Source organism: Anomalospiza imberbis, chromosome 2, assembly GCF_031753505.1.
Source record: "Anomalospiza imberbis isolate Cuckoo-Finch-1a 21T00152 chromosome 2, ASM3175350v1, whole genome shotgun sequence".
NCBI lineage: Eukaryota > Metazoa > Chordata > Aves > Passeriformes > Viduidae > Anomalospiza > Anomalospiza imberbis.
Genome location: NC_089682.1, coordinates 25,642,715 through 25,669,482, shown reverse-complemented (window position 1 = coordinate 25,669,482; position 26,768 = coordinate 25,642,715). Strand labels below are relative to the sequence as shown.

Here is a 26,768-nt window from a genome sequence, read left to right as displayed (position 1 = left end):
AATCTTCCTATAGACCTTTTCTGCATTGGAGAGATTAAAAAAAAAAAAAAAAACAAAAAAAAAAAAACAAACCAAAAAAAAAAAAACACCTAAACAAAACCAAAAGCAACAATAACCCAAAACCACCACACAAAACAAACTGTTCTGAAATCTGTGCGAGACAATTTTGGGGTAGGGAATAAACTTCTCCCTACTCCCTCTGCACCCCTCCTGCAACTTCACCCCCCTCCTTCGATGTATGGTGCCTTTGTTCACCACTAGTTCATAGTTGCTATGGAGTTTTACGCCTTGGTAAACTATACTTCACCTCCTCCCGGTGAAAGCTATTCTTTTCCTAAATGCACACTTTGCAGACTCTGGTCCTTCCCCCCCGTGTCGCTCGCACTTCCTCAGCCCACGCTGGCCTGCCCCGGGCTAAAGCCGCGTTTTCCCACTCGGATCTCAGCTCACCCTCTAGCACTTGCCCAATTGTTTGACCACGGACAGATGCTCCCCTGCTTCTCATCGGTTTTATTGTCCTTCATTTTATTTTTTTTAAGGTTTCTGAGGGACAGTCCCTCTATCTGAGAGCCGCAGCTAACCGTGGCACACGTCTTCTCCAAATCAATGAGAGGTGTCCGGGGCTGAAAGCGTGGACAATGGGATTTTACCGAGCATGAAGCATATTACCCCCAAACCCGTCCTGACAGGCCGTGCTAAAGCATTTGAATGACTTTCTTGAAATGAGACCTTTCTGAAGGCTCCTCCCTTCAGAGAAATACACCATCTAGGAAAGATAGGCATGAAACTGCACAGGGGCACCCCAAGGCTTTGTAAATTGGGGGTGGGGTGTGTGTCCTTTGTCACAAAGCACCACTGCTTCCACTCCAAAGTCAGGGACCAATGTGCTTTACCTTGAGGGCTGCCCCTCACTCACCACAAGCTCCGGACATGTAAACGAATGGGGTTTTCACTTTGGAACTTCCAGACTTTTTGACGGCACATACAGTGGTGTGGTTCACCTCAGTCAGCTATCAATTTCTAGTCTATCCTACAGAGGTATCTCCTGGTGTGTCCTGGTTTTAGACATAAAGACTGGGAAGGACTTCCAGGTTTCCTGCTAGCATTTTGGCCATGCAGCTACAGGAGTGGACCCCATATATTACACTGCTGTTACATCGAAGATCCTCAAGATCCTCCAAAATCTAGTCTGTTAATCTTTACTTTTGCAAAGTTTCCTCCAACAGTAGAATGGTTCAGTGCATGCAAAAGCCAATGGGCTTTTGCTTCAGCCTCTGAAGAAAGCCTCCCATTACATCTGTACCTGCACACCAGGTTGCCCAGCTCTTCTGCCAGCTGTCCTGCTACTCAGGGCTGCCCTAGTGTTCCAGCTTTTCCTGACATTATTAAGCAGAGGCATGGCGGGGCTGGAGCCAGCAAGCAGGCAGGCACGGCCCTGTCCGCTCCGCACCCACAATCTGTTATCCTTCCTACCACCCGGGCAGAGGGTCCGGTCCCACTGTTCCCCCACACCCCTCGCTGCAGATACTCCGTTCACACCAGCCTCCCGGTTCGGAGCTCTGCAAGACCATGTCCTGCCACCTTTTTTGTTTTGTCTCCTCTGTCTTTTGGCCTCGTGTCTTCGGAAGTTACTTTTCAGCTAAGGAGTCTGTCTGGCTCTTCTATGCCTCGGCCGTGTGAAACCTCTTGCCTCAGACTTCAGTTTCTCCACGGAAAGCAGCATCCACCCCCAATCTCAGAACAAACAGAGGGAGAGCCGCTTAGTCGTGACCGGTACCCTCCTGGTACCCGTGATCGGTCCCAGCCTGGCTGTCCCGGGCGGCAGCCCTCTGCGGAGCTGCGTGAGTCCCGAGGCGCTGGGGAGACGGAAGGGCAGCGGGGCGCGACGGCGCCGCGTTTTGCAGAGTGGGGCCACACGTGGCCGCAGGTGCCTGGGGCTTCACTCTGCACTTTCACAAGGGATGACTCCGAACCGGGCCCGGCCCGCTGGCCTCAGATCCCCTTCGGTTCTGACGATATCCACGGAGATGCTCAGTGCTGCTTGTGGAGTAGCGCCGAATCACCCAGCATCCTCGCTTTTTGGGGTGCTGAGTTTTCTGGAAGAGGAGGAGCCAAAATGCCGTGAGGTGGCGGGACAGCTTGCTTCACTCTCCATCACTCCCCCCCCCCACCAGAAAAAAGGGAGATAACTTGTGTCGTCTCCCCACCCTGTGCGGTGTCTGTGTGCGCGGAGCGGCGGCGCCGGTTCCCCGCCGGTTCTGCGGGACGCGGACCGGCAGCTGAGGCGCCCAGTGCTGGCCCCGCTCGGCGGCCCGTCAGGGGGCCCTCTCCCCCGCTCCGTGCCATCCCCCGCCCCCGGTAGCCGCACAGCAGATGGCTCGCGGTCCGGGAGGGCACCCGCCCGCCGGTGAACGCATGACTGAAGCCGGGCTTTGGTGCCGCCCAGCCCGGGAGGGTCCCGTGTGGAGTTCAAAAGCGGCCTTTCCCGGCTGACAGCAATGCGCTTGTTTTTCCCAGATATCTCGACCCGGCCCCGCCCCTCAGCCTGGAACTCTCCTTCCTTCCCTTCTTCCCCTACTCGTCCATGAGGGACTCGAAGGCTGCGGTCGGGAGATGGGGCGCACTGCAGCATTCCCCCCACCGCACCCCGGGCAGCCTTTCGACCTCCCTCTGGGACCTCTCCTCTCACTCCTTCCCGACTGTGGCGTCTCCCTTCCCTCAGTAGGGCCGGGCCCTCCCCCACCAGACCCCACTCGCTCCAAGGGGGGGGTCTGGTCTCGCTGGCTGCCCGGCCGGCCGCTGGCGTGCAGCGGGAGCCGTCGGTTTTCCGCCGGGTGATTGTAAACGGGTTTGACTGGCCGTTGATCTCGGGGTCAGGACTCTCCTCGCTAATCCCTCGCTCTCCAAACACCGCCCCCCCTCCTCCCTCCCCACGCTCTCCCTCCCTTTCTCTCACCCCTCTCCCCTTCTGCCACCCCCGTTTTCCTCTTGCATCATTCATCTGCACCCTCTCTGACCGTATCGGGGGCATCTCGCTTCCTGGGGCTGCAGCTCGCAGAGACCTATTCGCACCCCGCAAACAACATCCCCCAGGCCCACTGCTCCACGACTCCGGGGGGATTGGTTTAGCAAGGAGGGCCCTTCCTGCAAGATCAGCCCCCTGCACACTGACACGGACACACGGACACACGGACGCGGGGCGGACACTGACGCTGTCCGCCCCCACAGGACTGTTCCGTCCCGGCGCTCTCCACATGTAGGAGGGAAGGGGAGATCTGGAGATTACTGGGGCGAGCTGACAGAAAGCGTGCGAGAAGGGGGAGGGAGGGGCAGAAAAGGGCTCGGGAGACTCGGTGAGTGCCCGGGAAAGGCGGGTAAATCGTGGGGCGTGGGAGAGCGTCGGCGCCAGGCCCGAGAGAGCATCCCGTCCAGATAACCCATCAAACCCATAGACACCTGCCAGTTCGCGTCTTTTAGCTCCGTTTTACTTTACAACAATGCTTAGATCAGCCTTTTGGTTTGGTTTTCGGCGGGCGAGCGTGTCCGTGTGATGCTGTGGTGCTTTTTTCTTTTATATTTTTTTTTTCCTTCCGTGGTAGTTTACACGTAATAATAAAATGCTGTAACCGCGTCAGACGTTCAGGTGACCCGGCCTGATGTCGCCTGCATGTGGCGCAGCTGGGAGGGAGGGTCCTCCCCACCCCCCACCCCGCCCTACCAAGGAGCATTTCGCGGAGCTTCTTGTCCCGCTGTGGCCTTACGGGCGCCTTGGGTCTGATTTCTGAAATCGTCCCTCTTTTTATCTTCATGGACAATTTGGTGTGCCCTCCTCCTGCGCTCCGTTGGTCCCAGGGGCTCGGAGCCGTCCCACCGATGCTCCCCCCGCCCCGGGCTTGTTGCGCTGTGACTCCGGTTGAGAGCGCGGGGGAGTGGAACTGGAGGGAACGGCATTTCCCCGGGCCCCAACGCCACTCCTACGAGCTCAGTGAGCCACGCACGGTGGAGAGGAGGAGTGGGAAAAATGTTTTTTTAAAAAGGAGAACCGTTGGGAAAAGAGCTGTGGAGTTCAAGCCAAGTTTGTGTTTTGGCTCGAAGTTCGGAGCGGATCAAACCTGTTATCTCTCTGTGTCTCCTGTCCTTGTGGCCCCTCTGCCGCTGTCCCCCTCCAGGGGCACAGGGACTCCCCGGCAGAGCGGTGACCGGGGGTGGGGTCTGGCCCACGGAGGGCCTTGACCCCAAGCTCCCCACGTTACACACAGCCTAACTGTGCAGAGAAGGCACCTCGGCCCCGCTCGCATTCGACTTACTCCCTGGATTTTCCTTCCTTTTACTGAAAACGAGATGACTTTTTGCTTTAATTCTTCCACATACGTGATTTTAATAGCTCTGTCAATCATGCTATAGGAGGAACATTTCATACAATTTTAGATGTAATGTACTTAAACCATAAATCGTTTAAACCTATTCTTAGTTCTGCATATTCAATTATTCTCTTATATATAACTCATAGCAAAAACCCGAAGACATAATTATGTTACTGTACCTAACCCCAACTCATCTGCCTAGGAAAGTTGTTTTGTTTAAATATCCAAACGTGAAGTTTAACTCAAATTAAACTGAACTGCCAAACCAAGCAATAGACCACGAAAAGCAAATAAATTAGAGCCCCATGATTTCTTAGGGGGGTGAGATGGTGGATAGTTTTTTGGTATTTCGTGGAGATCGGAAGTTTTTTTGGTTTGTTTTTCTTTTTTTTTTTTTTTTTTTGGTTGTTGCTAGTTTTTTTTTTCTTTTTCTTTTGTTTGTTTTGTTTTGGTTTGGTTTTTTTTAATGTTTGCTTTTTTTTGGTTTGGTTTTTTTTTTTTTTTTTTTTTTTTTGGAGGGTGGACATTTGCAGAGCGAACTGCATTACATTGAAAAGCGAGCTGAGGGTGTTTGAAGCTTATTTGAATATAGCCGACATTGGGTCTCTTTAATCCCCTTGTGTTGAAAGTGCAGGTATTCCCATTATTCTAGGCATAATGCCATTGAGTCGCTAAATTGTGATGGTAGGAGGGAAAACACATTAAAAGGAACTAATTTAGAGAGCTATAATTTTTTTTTAATTAAAAAAAAAGCACTTCCCCATAGTATTTCTGCTGTTTGGACGCAAATGAACAGATGTTTATTTGATTTTCTCTCTTGACCACTCCAATCCTGTTCCATCAGTGTTCAGCGATACAGGACTTTTCCTATTCTATATTGTCATTAAATGTGATTTTCAATAGCTATGACCCTTAAAGAAAAAGGCACGTAACAAGGGTGCATCAAACGTATATGTGTCTGCATGTGCACATGTACACACACACACTTCTCTTCGGTCACGATGCTATCTACGGTGTGTACGATAGATATTTACGAGTATATGCACATGAAGGACAACACGTTTCAAGAAACAGTTCAACAGGTACCCAGCTTAATCTGCATACCTAAAGGTACAGCTATTAACTTTTAAAATTTCATCCAAGACTGTGTTTGGCTGGAGGTGATCAACACCGCAGAAAGTTTCCCACAGGTTCCTGTTTTCTGTGTGCACTCTTTGGTCGCTGAGCATTTCCAAAAGCCGTCTGCTAACTGTCTGAACCCGCACACTCCTCCATTTTAACAAAGGCTCGAATAGTTAAGAAAAGAAAAGGGAAAAAAAAAAAAGTTTGGGCTGAAATCAATGGACAGCTTCCATGAAAATTTTGCCTTCAGTATGAGTGATTTATACAAAATTATCGACAGGAGACCGAAGAGTTATGTATGTCAATTGACATGTCAGCATTATAGAAGTGCAATCTCTAAGACGGACCAAACCCGCTCCTCATTAGCTAACTGAAACTTCCCCACTCCTGGACGGATGCAGTACTTATTCACCAGAGCTAAAAGATGAACAGTCCTACAGCCTGCTGGGATCGACATTGAAGTCCTGGAAGCTAATTATTTTTCCTTTTGTTTAAGCAGTTATGACTACCTAAAAAATTAATTTGCTACAGTAGTTTACAGCAAACTTTTAATTCTAACATATAGAAAAGTATCTCTCAACAGCTAGAAAAAAAATTTAAATTAGATCTCAAAGCATTAAACAACATTCTGCAATGAAATGACACGCATCGTTTTGCTCGACAGCTTTCGCACCAGTCGCTAAAAATGGGAGGCGGGGGGGATGGGGAAGGGGGAGAAAGGTGTGACCTCACCGCTCCCCGCTCGCCCCCCGGAATGCTCCAGGTGGATGGGACTGCTTTTCGGGAGTGAGGTTTAGAGGTCGCTTGTCTTTTCGTGACGAGCAAAAAGAAGCGTTTTCACTTTCCATGGTGTTAATTAGAGGGGAATTGCCGCGCTGGACGGTGTCTTCTTGTTTCCCGGGGAGGTGGGTGTTCCCCGGGCCGCCGAGAACTCCCGGCCGAGTGGGGGCCCGAGGGGCAGGCAGCGCCCGATCACCCCCCAGGGGAAAAGTCAAGGCTCTGGCAAGGTCCGGACCACCAGCCCAGCCATAAAATCCACAAAATGAACGTTCACGGCTAGAAGAGTAACGCAGTAAACTGCCTTCCCTTGCAGTAGGGAATGAGTAATAAAATAAATCTACCTTCATCCCTTCTGATTTACATAGGTTAGGGAACATCGACATTTACTGCAGATTGCACTTCATTCTGTTTGCCGCTGCTACTTAAAACTTCCTTCCCAAAATCTAGGTTTCCCTGCTGTGTTTCCAGGCTTACCATGGTAAACACCACTATGTTCGCCAGTAAGCTTTTCTTTCTATACAGGGGAATTTTTCAGCTTTGAAATTCATTTAATCAAAATAGGGAAAAAAAAAAAAAAAAAAAAAAAAAAGGACCGCATCCTTAGTATTTCCGTTTACCAGAAAGGCTTTTTAGTAAACTATATACACAATCTGATTTCATTCGTACCGCCTAAATAAAAATTATTTCACAATGCATTTACAAGAAATGATACAAAAAGAAAACAAAATCAAAGAGAAAACAAACAAACAAAAATATCCAGATACAATAGAGTTTTACGAACCCCGGAAAAATATGGAGCTTCCAAAACAAAAAAAGTTTTATAAATAAACAAACAAGTAACGAAAAAAAACCCCAACCCCAACCCAAAAAACCCTCGAGAATATCTACAAAAAACTTTTAAGTGTTCTTTTGGATTTGTCTTAGTACATGAGTAATAAATGAGAACTGTTTCCTCATCAACTTCGAGTTAATTAGTCAATAAAAAATCTTCGCAAGAAGCGATCCGTGACTGAAATTGTAGCTGTTCCGCACGGTATAAAAGTTGGCATCACCTACAACTTTGTGTGTTTATTACTGGTATTTTTTCTTTTCTTCGCCGTTTTCCCCCTTTCTCTCTTTCTTTCTCCTCTTTTGCAAATAAACGCTCTATGTCTCTTGAGTGAATGATAAATACTGTACAAAAAGTCTCGATAAAGCACAGAAGTTCAGTCTAAAACTAGTTTCATAAACTAGTCCTTCTAAAAAAAGGTAAGTAAAGCAACTGTTACCTTTTCTCTCTCTCGTTATTATTATTATTATTTATTATTATTATTACAAGAACATCAAAACATTTCTGTACAAAAAGGAAGGAAGAAAGAAAAAAAAAAAAAAAGAAAGGCGGGGGAGGGCGGGAGGGAAGGAGCGCGAGAGGCAAAAATAAGAGGGGGGAACCTGGGAGCGGGGCAGGAGCGGCGCGGGGCCGGGGCGCGGGCAGGCGGCCGGGGCTGAGCGTGCGGTGGCAGCGGCGGGGCGCGCAGTCCTGCAGGCCGGCCCGGGGGCGGTGGCCGAGCCGCTGCCCGCGTCCGTGCCTGCCTCCGGCGCTCCGGTGCTGGCGGGGGCTCAGATGTGCGTCAAGGGAACGGTGCCGTTCACCCCCGTGCTGGCGCTCTGGTAGTGCTGGGGCAGGGAGTGGAGCCGGCTCTGGGCGGCAGCGGCCGCCGGATCCCCGCCTTCCCCGGCCGGTAAGTACATGCTGATCATCTCCCGCAGGTCCCCGGGGCACGGGGCCCGCGAGTGAGAGGTGACGGGCGGGCTCACGCTGGGCTCCGACTTCACCAGAGAGCCCAGGGCGCCCAGCGCACCCGAGGAGGCGGCCGCCGCCGCCGCCGCTGCCGCCGCCGCCGCCGCCGAGTTCTGGTGGGGCTGGGAGCCGTAGGGCAGGGCGCCGTAGCCCGAGGGCGAGGCGCTCATGTAGCCCTGCGAGTTGGAGATGGGGCTGTACTGCAGGGCACCCATGTCGTAGCGGTGCATGGGCTGCGGGTTGTGCGGGTGGTGCGGGTGATGTGGGTGCGGGTGGTGCGGGTGCCCCCCGCTGCCCGGGTGCTGGCTGTAGGCGAGCTGCGCCTCCTGCATCATCGCCGCCGCCGCCGCCGCCGCCGCCACCGAGCCCGGGTAGGCGCCGTTGGCCCAGCCGTTCATGTGCGCGTAGCCGCCGCTGGCCGTGCCGCCGGGGCTCTCCAGCCGCTGCCCGACGCTGCCCGGGCTGACGCCGACGCCCATGCCCACGCCGACGCCGGCCGGGCCTCCCCCGGCAGAGCCGGCGCTCAGCAGCCCCCCGGCCAGCGAGTACTTGTCCTTCTTGAGCAGGGTCTTGGTCTTCCGCCGTGGCCGGTATTTATAATCCGGGTGCTCCTTCATGTGCAGCGCTCGCAGCCGCTTCGCCTCGTCGATGAACGGTCTCTTCTCGGCCTCCGACATGACTTTCCACTCGGCCCCCAGGCGCTTGCTGATCTCCGAGTTGTGCATTTTGGGGTTCTCCTGGGCCATCTTCCGCCGCTGGCCCCGCGACCACACCATGAAGGCGTTCATGGGTCTCTTGACCCGGTCCTGGTTCGCTTTGTTCCCCCCGCCGCCGCCGCCGCCTCCGCCGCCTCCCGCTCCGGTCTGCCCCGAGAGGTTCGTGGGGGCCTGGGCTCCGCCAGGGGAGTGCAAGTCCGTCTCCATCATCATGCTGTACATTCAAATAGCTTTTTTATTTTCCACCGGTGCCAGACGTGAAAAATGAATCAAACATAGAGAAGCCCGGGAGGCCGGGGAGCGAGCGAGGCGAAACCCGTTTGTATCTAGGTAGCGACCGCCGTGCGAAAAAAAAAAAAAAAAAAAAAAAAAAAAAAAAAAAAAAAAAGAGGAGGAGAAGAAAACCGCGAGGAGAGCGATCGGCGACCCTGCCGGCGAAAAAAAAAAAAACTTTCTCCCTTTCGCAAATCACTTTCGGGGCTCGGCGGCGACGGGGGTTCGAGCTGCTCAAACAGGTGCACGGCAAACTTGCTGCTTCACTTGGCGCGGCGGGAGGAGTGTGCGGAGCCGTCGGCGGTGTCCTCCGCTCGCCGGCGCTCCCCGGCAGACGCGCGCACACCCCTCCGCTCCCGCTCTTATCCTTAACGGAGCTATTTTTTTTTTGTTCTTTGCTGCTAACTTGGAGAGAGAGAGGGAGGGAGGGGAGGGAGCGTGTGTGACTTGCATCCGCTGATCGCAGGTGAACGAAGAAGAAGAGAGGAGAACCCACCGCCACGCAAAAAGGAGGCGGAAAAAAAAAAGTATTTCAACGTTAACTGGAAAAAAAAAAAAAAAAAAAGCAGGAGGAGGATCGGGGGAGGGAGGGGGTGGGGGAAGGAGCCCAACCAAAACACGCGCCGAGCCCGGCGGCCGGGGCCGGCGGCACAGTAATTTGCTGGCGGTGGTCTCCCTCCCGCGGCCCGGGCGGGACGGGCCGGGCAGGGCCGGGCCGGGGCCGGCACAGGAGGAGGAGGAGGAGGAGGAGGAGCCGCCGGGCGCGCGGGCGAGCGGCGCCGCAGCCATACGGCGCGCGCCGAGCCCGCCTTAAATCGCCTGACGGCGGCCAATGGGGGCGCGCCGGCGGGCGCTCATTTGCATATGGCGCGCGCCGAGCGGTGACGTGCGCCGGGGCGCGCCGCGCTCGGGGGGCGGGCGGAGGGGCCGCGTCCCGGCCCCGGCCCCGGCCCCGGCCCCGGCCCCGGCCCCGGCCCCGGCCCCGGCCCCGGCCCCCGACGGCGCTCCCGAGGCGGGGACACCCCTCGGCCCCCGGCCACCCCTCCGTCCCCGCCGGGCGTCGCCGCAGGGAGCCCTCGAGCCGCGGGCCGCCCCGTCCCCGCCGGGCGCACCCATCGCTGAGGCGACCGTCGAGCAGTATTTAGGGGGGCTGAGGCGCCCCAGGCTGTCCGCCCCGCTACCGCAGCCGTGCGAGCGGCAGGTAAACGTGCCTTTTCCGCGGGACTTCGTTCTGGACATTTCTCCGGAGCCCCCTCAGACGTCTCTCCCAGGTGTTAAAACTGCTGCCAGGCCCAGGCATGCGAAAGAGGCAGGACGCAGTCGTTTTTCACTTAGTCCTAGGGGAGTTAAAAGCACCTGCGACTAAAGAAGGTATACGGAAACATGTTATCTTTGTATATAGTAAGTACAGGTGTATGATTTTTTTTTTCCCTTGAAAACATTAAAAGACTACCTTTGTGCCCTGGCTGTCCTGTGAGATTATAGTTATTTTTATAGGGGGGAGAAAATAGTCCACATGGAAATTCATGCTGCAGTCTTTAATTGCAGCCATAGGAATGGCAAGTCCATCGCACAAATGCCCATGCACGTATAAACGGCCACCCCCATAATCTTTTGCCAGGTGGAGAAAGGCACACACAGTGTGCCTGCTCTTTTCACGGTCCGTGTTAATTTTCCTGACCCTAGTGGCCATCCAAGGCTGGAATCACGCTGCAACTCCCCCAATTACTGTTATTACCACCAGAAGTTTTCTGCAGGAGGAATATGCACTGTGCACAAAGCACTGGTCCTAGGCACTGAGCTAGGATTAGACTTTTTTTCTCATTTCCAATGACTCGTCATGATAATATGGGTTTGATGGGGAGAGGAAAGCGCGGCTCCACTTCTGGTGGCCGAAGGCTCAGCCTGCTTCTAGCCTTTGAGCTCAATCTGAGTGCTGCTGTTAACTCGGGTGCCGATGCTTTTGGGAGGACATTATTCTCTCCTAGTCTGCCCTAAGGGTGCAAAGAGGGCAGGGGACACGGTGCAGGAATGGACCCGCGCTTCTCCAGCTGATAGTTTCTTAAGTTGCCATATTTGCCATGGCAAAACAAGGGAAGCTCTAGTGATTGCTAAATTATGTATTCAAAATACTACTGGTTGGGATAGAAGGGGGGAAGAAGGTTACTGCAGAAAGGCACATTTCCACTTGGATGGACAAATGAAGGTATGAAGAGTAAAAACTGCGAGATAAGATGGCATGGCTTGCAAATTATCCACCCAAGGCCGTAGTGGTATTTTTCCCTGAAATTTGATAGAAAGGCACCTAAGGGCCTCCTTGACAAATAAATGTGTCGAATCGCTGTGGGGCAATCTTTTCCTGATGAGTCATATGCATCTTGCCAGCCAGTGGACCCCGTGGGAACACACCCTTATCCCTGGGAACTGGGGATACACACCAGCTTCTCTCCCCCTCACGTTCAGGGAAACTGTGCCAGAGGCTGAACTTTTCCTTCTCTGGTGCAGAGGCAACTGCTAATCCACACCCTCCCGGGGCCTACCCCCTCCTGGACTTTTTCCCGGTGTGGGATTTACTCCTTTTCCCCTGATCCCTGGCAGATAAACATAGAATGCCCCTTCCTTCCTCTAGAAGCAGCCGAACTCACACGAACACGGTAGCGGGGAGAAACGCGGACAGAGAGCAGGGAGCGAGGATATGCTGGTGCCGTGAGTGCCTCTGGCACAGGTGCACCCGCTCACCTTCGGCCAGGGGGTGTCTATCGATTGAACGGGCGGGAGGAAGGTGTAAAAGCCAGTTCGAGGGGGCAGCCAAGGGCTTTTCTTCCGTGGTAAAGGTAGTGAAGATCCCGATTCACGGGACTAGGAACGAGGTCAAGCACTTTGGCGAGTGTCGTTTGACAGGGCTGCGGGGCTGGGGTAATGCAGGCCGGGGCTGCGCCTGGAGATGAGAGGTCCTCGTACTTCCCCCTGCAGAAAGTGGGGTTGCAAAGAACCAGGAGTCGGGTTGTGGAGGGAATAGGTGGGGGCGGCCGGGGGTGTGGTGTGTGCTGGGTAAACGCTGCAGGGAAGTCAGAAGGGAGGAGGAGAGGAGGACGCGCACTGGGAGCAGGACCAGGGCGTGCAAAAGGTCGGCTCCGGCCCCGGCCCCGGCCCCTGTCGTCCGCCGGGCCCGCGGAAGGGACAGGTAGCGGCAGGTACCGTTCTCACAGGCCGGTCGCAGTGATGAGTATGAGTGCCTCCCCCGACCACGGCTCCCCCCAGCCTCCGCGCCGCGAGGTGGGACGCGCCTCGGCGGGCTGTGCCTCTCCCCGCGGCCGGCTGCGCCTGGAGAGCCGCCCCCTCGGGGCGGGGGTCACCCGCCGCGGGCCCGGCCGACGCTGTGCCCGCTGTGCCTCGCAGACGAGGAGGGGGCAGCGGGGCGGCGGGGCCGAGCCGGGCGCCCCGGAGCAGGCGGCGATCGCCGTCTGCTGGCTGCCGCCGTGCCTCCCTTGCCCTCGGCCCGGGTCGGGGCCGGCGAGCGGCAGCCCGCGCCGAGGCGATGCCGTGGGGGATGCTCGTGAGGGCTGCCTGATCCCTCGCCAGCCCTGTCTGAAACGTTAGGCAGGGAGGGAGTGGGATCGCTTGCAGCTCCTCTGGCACTTCACTCTAAAACCCACTATCCAGAAGGAAATGCAAAACACTCCCTCGCTACTGGGGTGCCGTTACTGGGCCAAAGCGAGCAAACCGGGAGGGAGCAGGAAGGGCGGGCAAAGGAGAGAGAGGAAGCATTTTCCTGCCTCGGTGACTTGGCGACTCCGGAATCACAGCTTTCTACCCAGTCGAGATGGAACGGCTGGAAAAAGGGTGCCTGAATAAAGTCCCTCTTTCTTTTCCAGCCTTAACAACTGTTCTGTGCCATCCTACAGCACCAGTCCCAAATCAGCTACGGGCTCTCTCTGTGTTTTGTTGTCTTTTCTCAGCTTGCTGGGTAAAAGCGTATGGAGAATCTCTGGAGCTTTCGAGTAGGGGCTCACCCTGTGAACGGTACTCACACATATAATTCAAATTTCACAGCTGACCTGCTCTGAAAACCTCAATCAGCTTCTAATTGAAGGGAAAACAAAATATTGCTTCCCTACAGCAGAGCTAACGATTTAATCATTATATCAGACATTATAGCTTTTAATTAGGCTAATGCTGATACTGTATGGAAAGAGATAATTCAACACAGTTCTTGATGAATTCTGTAATTGGGTTAACGGAGGAGCAGTTGGGGGAAGAGACGTCAATATTCAAGCTGCGTCTATAGCCACCAGGTTTATGAATGAAAGGGAAGGGAGAAAAAGAAAGGGGGGGGGGGGGGAGGAAAGGGCTAAAATTCCCTGACGAGAAATGTCTCCCCCCTTCGCCCAAGAGAGCCGTGCCAACCAACTGGAAGCGTGAGGAGAGTAAGGGCTGTCCTGCCGCCGCCTCGGCGCGCCCCGCTCCCGGCCGCCGCTCCCAGACAGCCCAGACTGCTGAGACACCAGCGGGACCCGAGAGGCGGCCCCGCTGCGGGACCTCGCTGCGGCTCCCCGGAGCGCCTTGGGCGGGGGTCAGTGCCTCACAGGCCGCTTTCTCTCTGTCTCCACCCCAACCAACGTGTCGCCCACCGCCACGCTGGGAGCACGCGGGTAGGGGGCAACAGGGCCACCAGCACTGAGACTATCCTGCGGGGGTGCCCCTGGGCAAAGTCGGAGCACGGCGGGGGAACGCCGAGGGTGGTACGGGACGGGACCGAAAGGTTTCTGAAGTCATATTGAGAACAGGCAGCTGCCCTGCACAGCCGGGCGGGCTCGGCTCGGCTGCCGGGAGCTGCCCGCCCTGCGGGGCGCGGGTGCTGGGCAGGAGGCGCGACACGGAGCACGGGGGTGTGCTCAGGGCCAGCCCGCTCCGGGCAAAATCAAAGCGGCCAGAGGGCAGGCTGCTCTCCATGTACGGCCATTTATTTATGTATTTATTGTGTCAGATAAAAGGGCGGCTGAAGCCACTTTTCTAAAAGAATTCTGCATCACCTCTCTCTCCACAGTGTCGATAAATTGCCCCTTCCCGAAGAGTTTGTGTATCCCAGTCTTTCTATTTTCTCTCCTTCCTTTCTAGTTTTTACTGGCGTTGAAAATAAGCTTTATATTTCCGTTGCACCTAAAAGAAATAGTATCGATCTCCCGCACGTCTGATCTCCGCAGCAGCCGACGGCTGCCCCAGGGCGACAGCGGATCTCGGCGGGCGGGTGTGCCGGGGGTGTCCGGCATTGCCAAGGGAAAGGCGCGGCACACCTCGGTGGGACGGCGGGACGGTCAGACCGCGTCTAAACAGAGATTTTTTTCCCCCCTCCTTTTCCCGCAGGACATTCTGCGTGTCTCCTCGCCTTGGAACGGCCCCAATCCTTCCCCCGGTGGAACTTTCGTGTCGGTAGAAAAACCAGAATCGTGTCTCTACGAAGTTTTGTTAGCAGGAACATTTTCTAAAATGTTTGTTTATGCTACGCATCAGCTCGACTTCCAGCACAATATTGTTCCGAAAGAAGAACATCCTGTATTGTGATCCATCCTTGTCTAATTTTGTTAGTAATTACAGTAAAATCGAACAAGTAATTGATAACATTCCAATGACACCACTCCCTGTGATTAACAGGTTGAATACACCTTCTAACATTACACAAAAGTTGTACTTTTCAAGTCTGTTCAAATTTTAAAATTTCTTTAAAAATAGTTATTACTAAGGCACACGCCGGGAATATGTGCTGATCAGATGGCACAGCATCTCGCGGGAGATGAGGGTTTGCACTATCCTATTTTTCACGGTTTGGGGTTTCCACCTAAAAGGATAGCCAGACCATTTACTTTTTATAGTGGAGTTATCGAGTGGTCCTTTAGACAAAAATACCTCACATCAAAAAACAAAAAAAACCCCCACGAACAGAAAACATACCCAGCAATTTACTTTCAACCGAAAGAAAAATATTTTAAAAGTTTAGTTTTGTAACTGTAAACTTGTAAATGAAAAGGAAGAACTGTGGGGGTGGAGAGTCTGTCGGACTAGAACGACATGCGGAATTATTACGTAGTTAATCTTTGAAATTGCGCTGCTGAAATGTCAGTCACGGAAAAAGAGCTTCTTAAGCCCAAATGCGGCATCCCATTTACAGCAGGGCAACCTGGATAGTTATGTCTGTGGCGCGTCGCTCAGAGCACCATAAAGGTAGTATTTCTGGTTTGTATCCTCGTCAGTTATCCCCAAACTGCAAAGGATCATTCAGGGCAAGTCAGAATGAATTTGTGTAAAAAAATAAACGAGGAAAGAAAAAACCCTAAATAATACAGAAGCTTCTTTCTTGCAGGCCATCCTGTTACTGCAAATTAGATTAGCTACACAGGCTTCAATATAAACATGACATGAGGTTCACAGGAGAGCGAAAGTATCATCCACTCCAATCTCTCCTTTCATCGAAACATCCTACACAAATTACATCTTCTCGTTTAATACACCTTTCAATGAAATTAAAACATCACTTTGACACGGTTTCAAACGTTTTCGGTGGCGCATTCAGTGCTTACTTAGGAAAACAACAAACAAGGGCAAAACTAGAAGCATCTAAATAATCTCAGACTGCTGGTCTGGAAATTAAAGGTACCCAGAGGAAATACATGATCCTCTTGCTCCATCCAGTGCAGCATTCTGGCCATGGGAAGGCGGATAGCGAGCCCCAGTGAAGGGAAGAGAAAAACCCAGTTTCTTTCCCACCAAAGGGAGATACCGGTTACTTGGTCGATGTTTGGATCCCGTCTTTATTTGCCTTCTGGAAAAGGGGTGTTTGTCATCTGTTTTTCAGCAAATTACTGACTTACTTCACACTGTCCTTAAACGGATTCCCTAGTAGCCATCGTAAAGCGGGATAGTAAACAAACCGCTACTGACACCTCTAGCAAATATGTAATTTACAGCAAAGACCGGCAAACCTGAAAAAGGTGCTGGAGCGGAGGGGATGGGGGAGGGAGGCAGGTTGTTCATAGACTGTCCTGTTTTAGGAATAACAGCTCTTGCAAATAGCTGGGGCTACAGTTCAGCTGCACCCACAGCCTGACCCAGCCCGCAGCCGGTGCAGGGCGGTAGCCCCCGCCCCCGGCCGGACCCCTCCTCCGCGGGTGGGAAGTGCAGCCCTCACGGGAGATGATTTTCTCGAGGTGGATGTGCCAATTTTTGCCGCAGGGTCAGCGCAATCGGGCGACCCACGGCGGGGAGGGGATGGTGTCAGCCCCCCGGGCCCGCAGCGGCCGTTCTGCCCCTCCATGGAGCCGGGACCAGGAGCGGCGGGCAAAGACAGGGCGCGCTGAGACGCTGGGGCAGCCTGGCTTGCTGGGAAGAAACGACTCACTGCTCGATACTGTGCGTTTGGGGACAATTTGCAACCACTCTCTCTATCCCCATCCATCCATCCATCCATCCATCCATCCATCCATCCATCCATCCATCCCTCAAGGCCCCCCCCCCCCCCCCCCCTTAACAAAGAGGCTTTCAAAACATAACCTTTTATGGCAGCCTGCAGAATCAATGTGATAAAACGGGGTTTTAATGGGTTAATTGACTGGAGACGCTATCATGTTTAAACACCTGTTTCTGAAAAGAGATTCAGCCAAAACGCGTCCCCTCCCTGATCGATAGATGTATAACCTTGCTGCACTGCCTGTTGATCGACCTCAAATACCACCCTCAATTATGAGGGGGAAAATCCATTTCACCTTTTTTAATATCCCAATACTTTATAGCAATAGTGAGAAACTCTACAGCCACTTTGGAGCTGGGGAGGGAGAGTAAGACCCTGGGTGGGACCACGTCAGATAGCGTTAACCTCCGGGCTGGGACTTGGCTTCGAGAGGCTGGGCACAACCTTACTGTCGAGAGGTCCCGGCAGCTGTCACTTTCACAGAGGACCGGATTCGGGGATCCCCTTTCCTTGGGAAGATCGAGCCGAGCTCAGCCCGGCCGCAGTAGCAGTGCTGGGAGCCCATGTGGATTCTTTTCTCCCAGGGGGAGAGATTAAGCAGGCATTAGTTGTAATAGCTGAGGGCTGCTCTGCCTATTGATTTCCCCTTTTTTGGCAGTATTAATACAGCCAAGCCCGCCGGTCAGTCACAGCGAAATTGATTCTTTGCCCAAGACACCTTTCACTAAATGGCACCCGCGCACCGACATGTTAATTTTGGAACGTGTAAGCGGAGCGGGCGCTGCGCGCTCGGGAGGCAGCGCCACCGCCCCCGGCGTCCTCCCCGCCCCAGCCCTCTTGCAGCCCCCTGCCCCTGCCCGGCCGCCGCTTTCCTCCCCCGCCTCAAAACCCAGTGAGGCGTCTTCCCCAGAAGGCGGAGGGGGGCAGCCCAAAACGCTGTCACACCACACCCGCAACCCCCAAATCAGTGTCACAGGCGATAACCCAGTGATTGCAACCGGTTCTTCCCTCCTTGAAGCAAAAGTAACTTGGAAGCCCTCCCCTCGCCGGCTTCCCCTCCTCCATTCCCAAGACAGGGTGAAGACCCCCTCAAAAGTTAGAGGCACACTTACAGTTGCTCTTCCAGCTCCAGCCTCTTCCCAACATATCATCTGAAGGGGCAGCCTTATTGTTATTACTTTTTTTTTTTTTTTTTTTCTTTTTTTTTTTCCCTCTGCTCTAGCCTGGCTCACACCTTCCTCCGACCGTGCCCGCAGGTGCAGGGCAACACGACACGGAGCCGGCGGTCTCCTCCTCGCCCCTCGCCCAGCCGCAGCTCCCAGGCGGCTGTGCCCGAGCCACGAGTGCCCGGCGACACACGCACACTCACCATTCGCGCTCTCTCGCTCACTCGCTCTCTCTCTCTCCCCCTCACACACACACGCGCACGCACACACATACACACCGCACAGGAGAGGGGGAGAGAGGGAGAGCGGAGACAGAGAAGAAAATGAAATTTATTATTGATAGAAAAGACTTTAAAGACAATTTCAACTTATTGTTTCGGTCTGCAGAGAAAAGAAAAAAAAAAAGAAAAGGAAAGGAGAAAAAAAAGGAGAGGGGCTTTTCTCCCCACCCCAACATAATGAAACGCCTTTTGTGTGGCACTGAACAATACCAAACAAGTATTCTAATAAATAGCCACTTTTTTGTTCCGTCGCGGCAGTGAATAGAATTGAGCAGTTGGTTTGAGAGCAGCTGGAGCGCCGCACCGAGCGGGGAGGTGGAGCCCGGAGCCTTCGTCCTCTTTCTCTTCCCCTTTCCTTTTCTCACACGCACTTTCTCCTCTAACCTTGCATTTCTGCCTCTCCGCTCCTGCTGGGCCACTGTCCCCTGCCCCTTCCTCTGGGAGAGATGCCTCCTGGAAGGGTAGAGCCACCCCTAGGTGCTCCTTCCCGCACCTGTGTGGAGCCGCGGGCCTCCCCGCGCCTCCTCCCGACCCTCACCGCGTCTGCCTCGGCCGCCTGGGACCCCGCTCCCGCCCTCCCCGCCGTACCCCCGGCCACCCAGGGACCCCGCTCCCGCGCCCCCCCGCCGTACTCTGCCTCCGACAGCTCGGGACAGCGGAGGCTCCGCGCCCTGCCAGACCGTCCTTTGTTGACAATAAACTTGGATTTCACAGGGAGGCTCAGAGTCCCCCTCCGCCCGCTCACTCCCCCTCTCCCGGCCTTCCCTCGGGATGGAGCTGGGCTTTGTCAACCTCCCCCTCTCCGCTCAGGATCGCTGCGGAGGGTCCGCTCTTCCTCCGCCCTGTACCGCTCATTGCCATCACTTCCCTTTTCCTAGACAGCGCCGTTAGTTTTCTTCTTGCATTTTTTTCTTCCCTCCCTAAAACACTCTTTTCCAGTCCCTTTTGCCAATATGAAAACCGCTCTATGAAAGAAAGTCGATAGAGGTAATTAAAATGGACACGGGTCAGCTAAAGGTTTTCAGGTAAAGCTGGGAGTGCCCCATTTTCCGTTCTGCTCCGGCTGCGCGGGTGTGTGCCTGCCCGTCTGTGCCGAGGATGTGCGGCGGGGAGGGAGGGAGGAGGGGAATAGCGGGATGGCTTTGGCCGCCCGTGGAGCCGGCTTTAGCATCCAGGCGGGTCGTGGCTGCCGGGCTTGAGCCTTGCGGGGGGACCAACGGAGCCGGGGCCGGAGCGCTGGGAACGGACACCGCGAGCAGCCGTCTTCCCACGGCCGGACTGTCTCCTTCTCTTATTAGGGGGTGGGTCTAGTCCTCATTCAAAAAATAAACTAATACATACACCCCCTCACCCCCACCATTAACCTCCGATTCGGTTGCCAGCCGGAGCCTTGCTTGTCTCGCAAAAGCTGCGGGAAGTGCCCGAGTTTCAAATAAACCCCAGCAATTGCTGCAAAGACTCCTTAGCATTCAGGGATTACCTCGTCAGCTCTTTTGAGGTGCTCAGTCACATACAATCACTAGAGATGTTGGAATAAAAAGCAGATTGCTTTTAAGTTTAGACTACCGTTGCCCTTTATAGACTCGTATTGACGCTCGGAAGGGGAACAGGGCAACGGACGGGCGTGTATTAACGACCTGAATTAAACGTTACATCCTCATCCGTGGCGCTAGAAGTGGGAGACATCTCCGCCAAGGCTCAGCGCTCGCCCTCCGCTAGAGCCGATCCTTGTACGTCCTTCCAGAGCTGCCCAGAGGGACCCCTGGAGGTGAGGGCAAAAAACGGGGGACGACTGCTGCGGGAGTGCCGGGATGCCCTCGGTGTCCCCTCCCCAGAGCCCGTCCCTTTTCCCGGGGGGGTCTCGCTGTGAGCCGTGCCCGGCTGCGTACCTCTGCCTGCACGGAAAATTCCCCTCCCTTCTTTTTCCACCCCCCTCCCTCCCCTCTCTTTTAAGTGGATTTTTGCTCTCACTTCAATAACACGCCGGCTCTAATTAGCTGCAATATTAAGAAACGCTGCTAAATGACAGTTTTATCGGGTTTGTGCAGATAGGAGGAACGCGGGGACCCGGCGAAATATCCACCCAATGCGTTTGGTGCTGGATCCCCGCCAGCAGCCACCGCTCGCTCTTTTTATATGGAAAAATGGCAACATTTTGGAAAGCAGCTTTAAAACTTTGACTTATATTTTACATGCTAAATAACGGGGAGAATGGCGACAGCGTTACAGAAAGCTTCAACCCTGCAAATATTTGAATGGGGCTTTTTTTGTAAAGTAGAGCAGCTGTCAGTCAGCTGGCTTTGACAGCCTGCCACAATTTTGTCATTTAATAGTGGGTGTTAGGCTAAGTGCAAAACACTCTGGCAAACAGATGTCAAACCTACATCTCATATAAATGGGGGTTGTAAAATTGAGTTTTAACCCACATATAGGGTTTTAAAAAGCGGTGCTAGTGTGTAAACTGTATACAAAATAAAGATACTGACAATCTCCCGTGTGGGCTTGTTACTTAAAGCAGGCTTATTTAGAAATCTGACCTCCAAATTATGCTAAATTTTCCTACATTTCAAACAGTGGAATATGACAACAGTGCTTGGGAAAGTCGAAATTAAGGACAAATATAATGGCTTGTTGAAAGGGTCTGAGTGCCGTGTGTATGGAGAAACCAAGGCTCTTAATTGATTAAACTTCTTGTCACTTCTCCAAATCTGAAGAGAAGGAAGGAAGGAAGGAAGGAAGGAAGGAAGGAAGGAAGGAAGGAAGGAAGGAAGGAAGGAAGGAAGGAAGGAAGGAAGGAAGGAAGGAAGGAAGGAAAAAGGAAAAAGGAAAAAGGAAAAAGGAAAAAGGAAAAAGGAAAAAGGAAAAAGGAAAAAGGAAAAAGGAAAAAGGAAAAAGGAAAGAAGGAAAGAAGGAAAGAAGGAAAGGAAGGGCTTTGCAGGTTCAGAGGTTTCAGGGACTGTTTTCTACAGCGGGACCCGAGGGATTTGATTTCGGAGAAGGCGGTAGGGGAAGAAAAGACCGCAGATGCAGGGAGCAGGCAGCTGCAGAAGCACAGACTCCGTAGGGTGAACGACGGACCATGCAATGAGGTGGCCAGACCCACTGCAAAGGGTGGAGGGCACCCGCCCAGGACATGGCAAGATATTATGAGCGGTAGCAGGAAAATATTAGTCACAATTAATTTCTTTGAAAGTTACTATTAGAAACATGAGCTGCTTTTCCTTTTGAACTCACATTTTCAAGACTCGTATCTTCACCGAGATGTGGTTTTCCCCTATACTTTGAGGGACCTTTCTGACAAAATTCCTTTTAGCATCTAAAAACTGTCATAAGTATTTACACAAAAAATTGTTCGTTGCCTCAGTTGGTTAGGACAAAGCAAGAAGACTAAAGATGATAATTCATTGCATGAATGCTATTATATGGATTATATCAAATTCCTCAGAATAAGTCTGCAGCCACATTATCGTTTTGGAAGCTAGACATGTAGCTTCCTAGACAAGTCGATATGAGGGGATTAAACGAAACATTTAATTGAAAAGAATTGTTCATATTAATAATTAACTACAGTTTAAACACATGCTCAGCTGATTTCCTTGTCGAGTACTCACTTGCAATATTTGCACTGTCCTAGCTGATATTAAATGAGTAGAGGAATGCCCACGGGGTGATTATTGATCATATGCAGTTACTGCTGTTTACATTTAAGTCCCATTTGATCCGAACTCCAGCTCGTCTCCAAATCCCCAAAGCTCTGCTGCTTGACTACAGCCTTTTCCCCTTTGCAGGTTTTTGTTTGTTGCTTTGCAGGAGCTTTCGACACTTAGTTTGCAGAACGGCAATGAATGCCTGAGACTGGCCAATCCTGCCGCAGGTGCTCGGGAGGCACGGGGAGAAGGGGATGTCCGCAGCCCCGCGCCCGGCGGGAGGTGTCCCCGCTCTGCGGGCGGCGGGCAGCGGCCCCCGGCCGCAACTGCGGGGCTGCAGTTCGCCCCCCGGGGCTGCCGGAGAGGGGCTCGGAGCCTTCCCCAGCCCCTGCCAGGGCTCTTGGGTCAATACAGTAGACACTCTGTTGCTGGGTCTAACCTGAAAGTTGTCGCTTCAGAAACCCCAGATTTTAAAAAATATATTAAAATCGCCCCAGTGGTTCTCCTGGAGTGCCCCACGCTGAGAGCACTGGGGACTCCTCGGGTTCCAAGCACCAGACCCGAAGTAAGGTCTCTTGCACTAACACTTGACAACACTAACTACAGCCTAGTATCAGATCACTTCGTCAAAGAAGAAATAAGGTTTTATTCTGGAATAATTGCCGCTGAGTTATTTTAAATCAATTGTAGCTGCAACTTTGATGGGCAGTGTGGCTGGCTCTGTGGCTGGTCCCTGGCTCCAGAAAGGAGCCTGGACTGTCTTTATTCAATTTCCTCATGCAGAAGAATGCCTGTAGCTGTTATCCAGCCCATTTGCCTGCAAAGAAAGCTATGGCAGAACATGACCCTTATTTTCAAACAAGTAAGTGACCAAGAAATCTGGAAAAAAAATTATTGACATCCTTGATAGATATTAAAAGTCCTCTTTTGCTGCTTGAAAATGGACATTCTGTTACCTCTAATGTGTTTGCTTTTTTAACCAATATACTTATATGAGTGCTTTCCATCATAGACATAGCTGTCTCTTTTTCAGCATTCTGCCATGAAACAGTTGCAAGCCTCAGAAGTCAAAATATAATTGACACAGCTAAATATTTTTTCATAAATGCAGCAGTTTTATCTTATCAAGTCTTGAAATTAAGTCCAGTGACAACCTGCTTGTCCTACAATTGCTCTGGAATACAGATCAGCACCCTCTCCAACAACAGTGTCATGGGAAATCCAGGCACTCAACTTGTATTTATTCCATTACTTCAAATGTTAATATTAGCATGTTTTCAAGTTGGAAATATCATTGAACAAATTCAAATGATAGATCTGGGAAATCACTAAAATGACATTGGAAAAGTAAACAAAGATGATTCTAATTTTAGTGTTGTGGGGTTAAATGGGGTTTGTGTTGTAGACAGGAAAAACAAAGTTCACAAAAATTGTGTCTCCCATGGGTTTGGGTCCTGTGATTGCTGTGGAATGATGCCTGATCCATACTGGAGTGAAATCAGGGGGAGGCTACAACTTCTGTAATATGCAAGCTATAAAAAACAGGGGAAATCTAATTGCTTGTTTGTGTTCCTTCTGTCATTTAATTTTAAAGCAGTAGACAGTAATGGAATTGTTTTCTCAGTGTGTTTTTTTTTTTTTTTTTTTTTTTTTTGGAGGGGCTGTGAAGGTGGTTAGGTCTTAGATTTATTATTATTTAGGGTCTGAAGTAGAAACCACACCATTCAAGTGCAGAATATATATTCTAAGACCAAAGTGCAAAACAGTTTTTCAAGTGGCTTATGAGTAGAAAGTACAGAGTGAAGATTAGGTTATCCCACTGCAATGCAATCCAGTCATTTGATGAAATCATCAAAGTTGGAGGTAGTGCTTTAAAATGGAGCATGGCTTAGCATCAGGCTTAGCTACAAAGAGACTGAGGCAACCTAACACTCCTCATTGAAGTGTTTAGAGACTGTCATCATTGTCATGAACCCACCAGAACATGTTACAGCTTTAAAAAATCAGTTTCTTTCCAAGTATCCAAGCACATATACTAAAAGATCATATTTTTATGGCAATGGAAGAAATGTTTTCACATATTTTGTCCCAGCAGTATATGCAAAATGTGGGGTATATATTTTCGTCTGTTTTCAGGTGTTCCAGTACTGGAGAAGCTCCTTCTCATATCTTTGGGATGAGTAGATCACAATGAGGCATAGCTTGCTGAGAGAGTGACTGCTATGAAACTATCCAGACCTTTCAGCTCCTAGTCCAGTGAGGATGATTCATTTTTGCTGCTTTACCAGGACTGTCCCTGGGTCACTCAGGGGGTTAGATTGCTTTTCTGTTGCATAAGGTCCAACTGTGCCATCAGTTTGTTGCCTTATGTTCCAGCAAAGTGTCCCGATGCTCTGGTTGTTGCTACTGCAGAAATCCTGGGCTTTTGGCTGGGATCTCATATCCTTTGTGAGAAAACCTGGAGGAAGGAGAGAGGATGGTTTTCTCTGGAGCCTCTTCTCAAAGGCAAAATATGGATATGAGCCAATCTGAGATGGGAGCCATGGACATGTATTGAAACAGGGCAATCAACTGGCTATTAATAATGATTAAGAAACAGCCTAAGGTCCCTGGTAAGTCCTTTAGATTTCAGTATTTTTAGAGCTCCAGGATATTTAGACACAAAATTGTCACTGAAATGAAATAAGCTCTGCATCTAAATCCCTAGACTTATATATCCTTGATCTGAAGACATGAGATCTCTGGCTTGATCTCCCTGAGCCTCCACTGAGCCACAGATACACTGGCTACTATAGCACACAGGAACATCACAGGGGAATTATGAGAACAAACTTGCTAATACTTTTAAAGAGACATAAAGAGGTAACAAATCTACTCAGGATTATCATTACTATTTATCACCATGACACTCACTGGCTGGGAAAGTGGGAGATAATGTTTAGAAAAATCTGAGGAATATTGTCTTATTTGAAAATATCTCTGCTACTAATGTGATGACTGTCTAGTGGAGTTGTGGTTGCTGGGAATTCACACACTGATTTTATGGAGAGATAAAAGAGTGGAGTTTATATGGAATAAACCCCTTTTGAATAAAACAATCTGCATAAATGCTTTAAGAAAGCCTATAATTATGATAAAAATGTTGCTCAGAGTTAAAATTATGAAGCAATCAAAATTTATAAACAGTCTCTCATCGACTTTTAATCATACTTTCTCATATACAAACTGTAGAAAAAATATAGTAGCAATATATAACAATACATATTTTATTTTTGGTAATTTAGGGTGCCATGCCGTTCTCTTTAATCAGACAAAGCTCGTTTTGTCAAGCTCTACAGTACTATCCTTAAATGTCAAAATACACATAAAGTTCTCTAGTTTTATCTACACTTATCTGAAGTTTTATCCTACTGGCAGTTAAACACCCCTGGAGAGGTGTTGTGCCCTGTTTGGGCTAGATCCAAAACTTTCTTTGGTCATATTCCCACCAAGAATCTCTGGACTGGGGCCTCTACTCTCACTGCCTGCTCTGAAGATGCTCACTCAGTGTAAGACATGACCCTACTCACACCTCCCCTGAAACTCCCTTGTAGACATTGCTCTTCATTTGTCATTCATTAAGGAGAATGCTCAAATTATATGCATCACGTAGGACTTGGATGGCAAGAGATATTGAAAAGAAGGAATATTTGTAATGGGAACTTTGCCAGCTTGAATGGTAGCCTACCATGTCTATAAGTTTCATTGTTTCCTCTGAGCTGAACTATCTGAACACATTTGGGATGCATCCTGACAGTAATATGTCTCCCTTGGCAAGTCGTAAAATTCACTGGTATTATTGTGTTATGAAAAATATTATCATAAATGTGGTCAGATAGGTCATTATAATGAAATATTTTCTTCAAGACATATGCATTTTTAATGCAGTATTACTAGATTATTTTCTGGAGCAGAATAGCATGCAGAGTATTCTATCTGAATTCCTTATGAAAATGAGATCTATTGAATTGACTGGCACAGCTTTTATTGATAGGTTAACTGTTCAAGTCCCCTTAATTACCAGAGTGAACAGCCTTTTCTGCTAAAACATTGATTCAACTGCTGCTTTCAGCTAGACATAATAATAAGAACAACTGCTCCGAGTCTCACAAGGTTTACACCTTCCAAACAGAGTGTGAAATCATGTCCATAAATACAAGCTTTCAATGTTTTCAAGGGGTGGCACCCTTCCAGGATTTCCTATTGATTCCATTTGTCTTCAAGTCCTTGTGAGCTCACTCCCTTTTCACTGACCAAGAGACTGAAACAAAAGTTGCCAAGTGGACTAGTGGTGAGAGGAAGGTCTGGAGAAGTCTCTTTCCACAGTCTGTGGGGCAAGACCCCAAGGGGCGTTCATCCTATTAGTCTGTGGAGCAATGTGAATATTTTGTGGCTTTTTCAAAGAAATCACGCTGTATTTTATATGAATTCCGCATGCTTGAAGGGGAAATATTTTTGGCTTGGGAAAGTGAAACCTCTGCTTGATCCTCATCTAGATGATTTAGATGGCACTTTTTGAAGGACAGAGAAGCTTCATGGATGCAGCTGATGTGAATTCTCTGATAGTGTTTGACTATCAAGCAATGACATTCTTCAATGTGCTTGCCATGCTCCTGCCCATGTCTCAAATCCAAGCACAGTACAACTTATTTTTCAGCCAAAAAAACCCCCAAAAAAACCCCAAAAAACAACCCCTTGTCCCTTTGGGACTTTGTGATTTTAGGAGAGACAGGCAGATTTTTTTGTTTTCTTCTTTTTACAGTCCAGTTTTCTGACACTTGGCTCTATTAAGGGTTTACCTACAGAAGGATGGGTAGAATTTTCTTTGATTAATAAAACACTTCATTTAAAAGACTTCTTTACTACAAAGTCTCTACATTTAGCAATCTATTATCACTAAGTATAAACATAAACTCTCACTTTATGTCTATATGTGGGCCTAAAAATGTGGTTCTGTTTCCAGCTGAGACAGATGAATGTCATGAGTGCTCTGTGTAGGATGCAGGGCAAAAATACTACAACAAAACCTAAACAAACCTAAAGCATGAAACCAAACATTTTGTACACATACATTAAAATTATATTGAAAATTGGGAGCATGAACTACAAAACTAAGCTTCTTTCTGTTTTACAAACTG

The 26,768-nt window shown here is 50.6% G+C and overlaps 1 protein-coding gene and 2 long non-coding RNA genes across 5 annotated transcripts in view; all 3 read right to left on the bottom strand.

The window, feature by feature from the left end:
- Window positions 1-26,768, bottom strand: part of LOC137468434 (uncharacterized) — a 386,683-nt gene that overhangs the window by 14,290 nt on the left and 345,625 nt on the right. The window contains exon 1 of one of the 3 annotated variants that reach the window (XR_010995937.1): window positions 17,610-18,495. The exons of the other annotated variants lie outside the window; for them this stretch is intronic. This is a non-coding gene — a long non-coding RNA (uncharacterized lncRNA). Of the gene's footprint in view, window positions 1-17,609; window positions 18,496-26,768 lie in introns of those variants that run through there. 3 annotated transcript variants of the gene reach the window in all.
- On the bottom strand, window positions 6,642-9,935 carry SOX1 (SRY-box transcription factor 1). Its single transcript, XM_068180175.1, has one exon. It carries the CDS (start codon window positions 8,982-8,984, stop codon window positions 7,866-7,868), a length of 1,119 nt encoding a protein of 372 aa, XP_068036276.1. The 5' UTR covers window positions 8,985-9,935; the 3' UTR covers window positions 6,642-7,865.
- The window catches only part of LOC137468433 (uncharacterized), a 43,755-nt gene continuing 40,656 nt past the window's right edge, over window positions 23,670-26,768 (bottom strand). Inside the window, exon 3 of the long non-coding RNA XR_010995935.1 lies at window positions 23,670-24,049. This is a non-coding gene — a long non-coding RNA (uncharacterized lncRNA). The remainder of the gene's footprint in view (window positions 24,050-26,768) is intronic.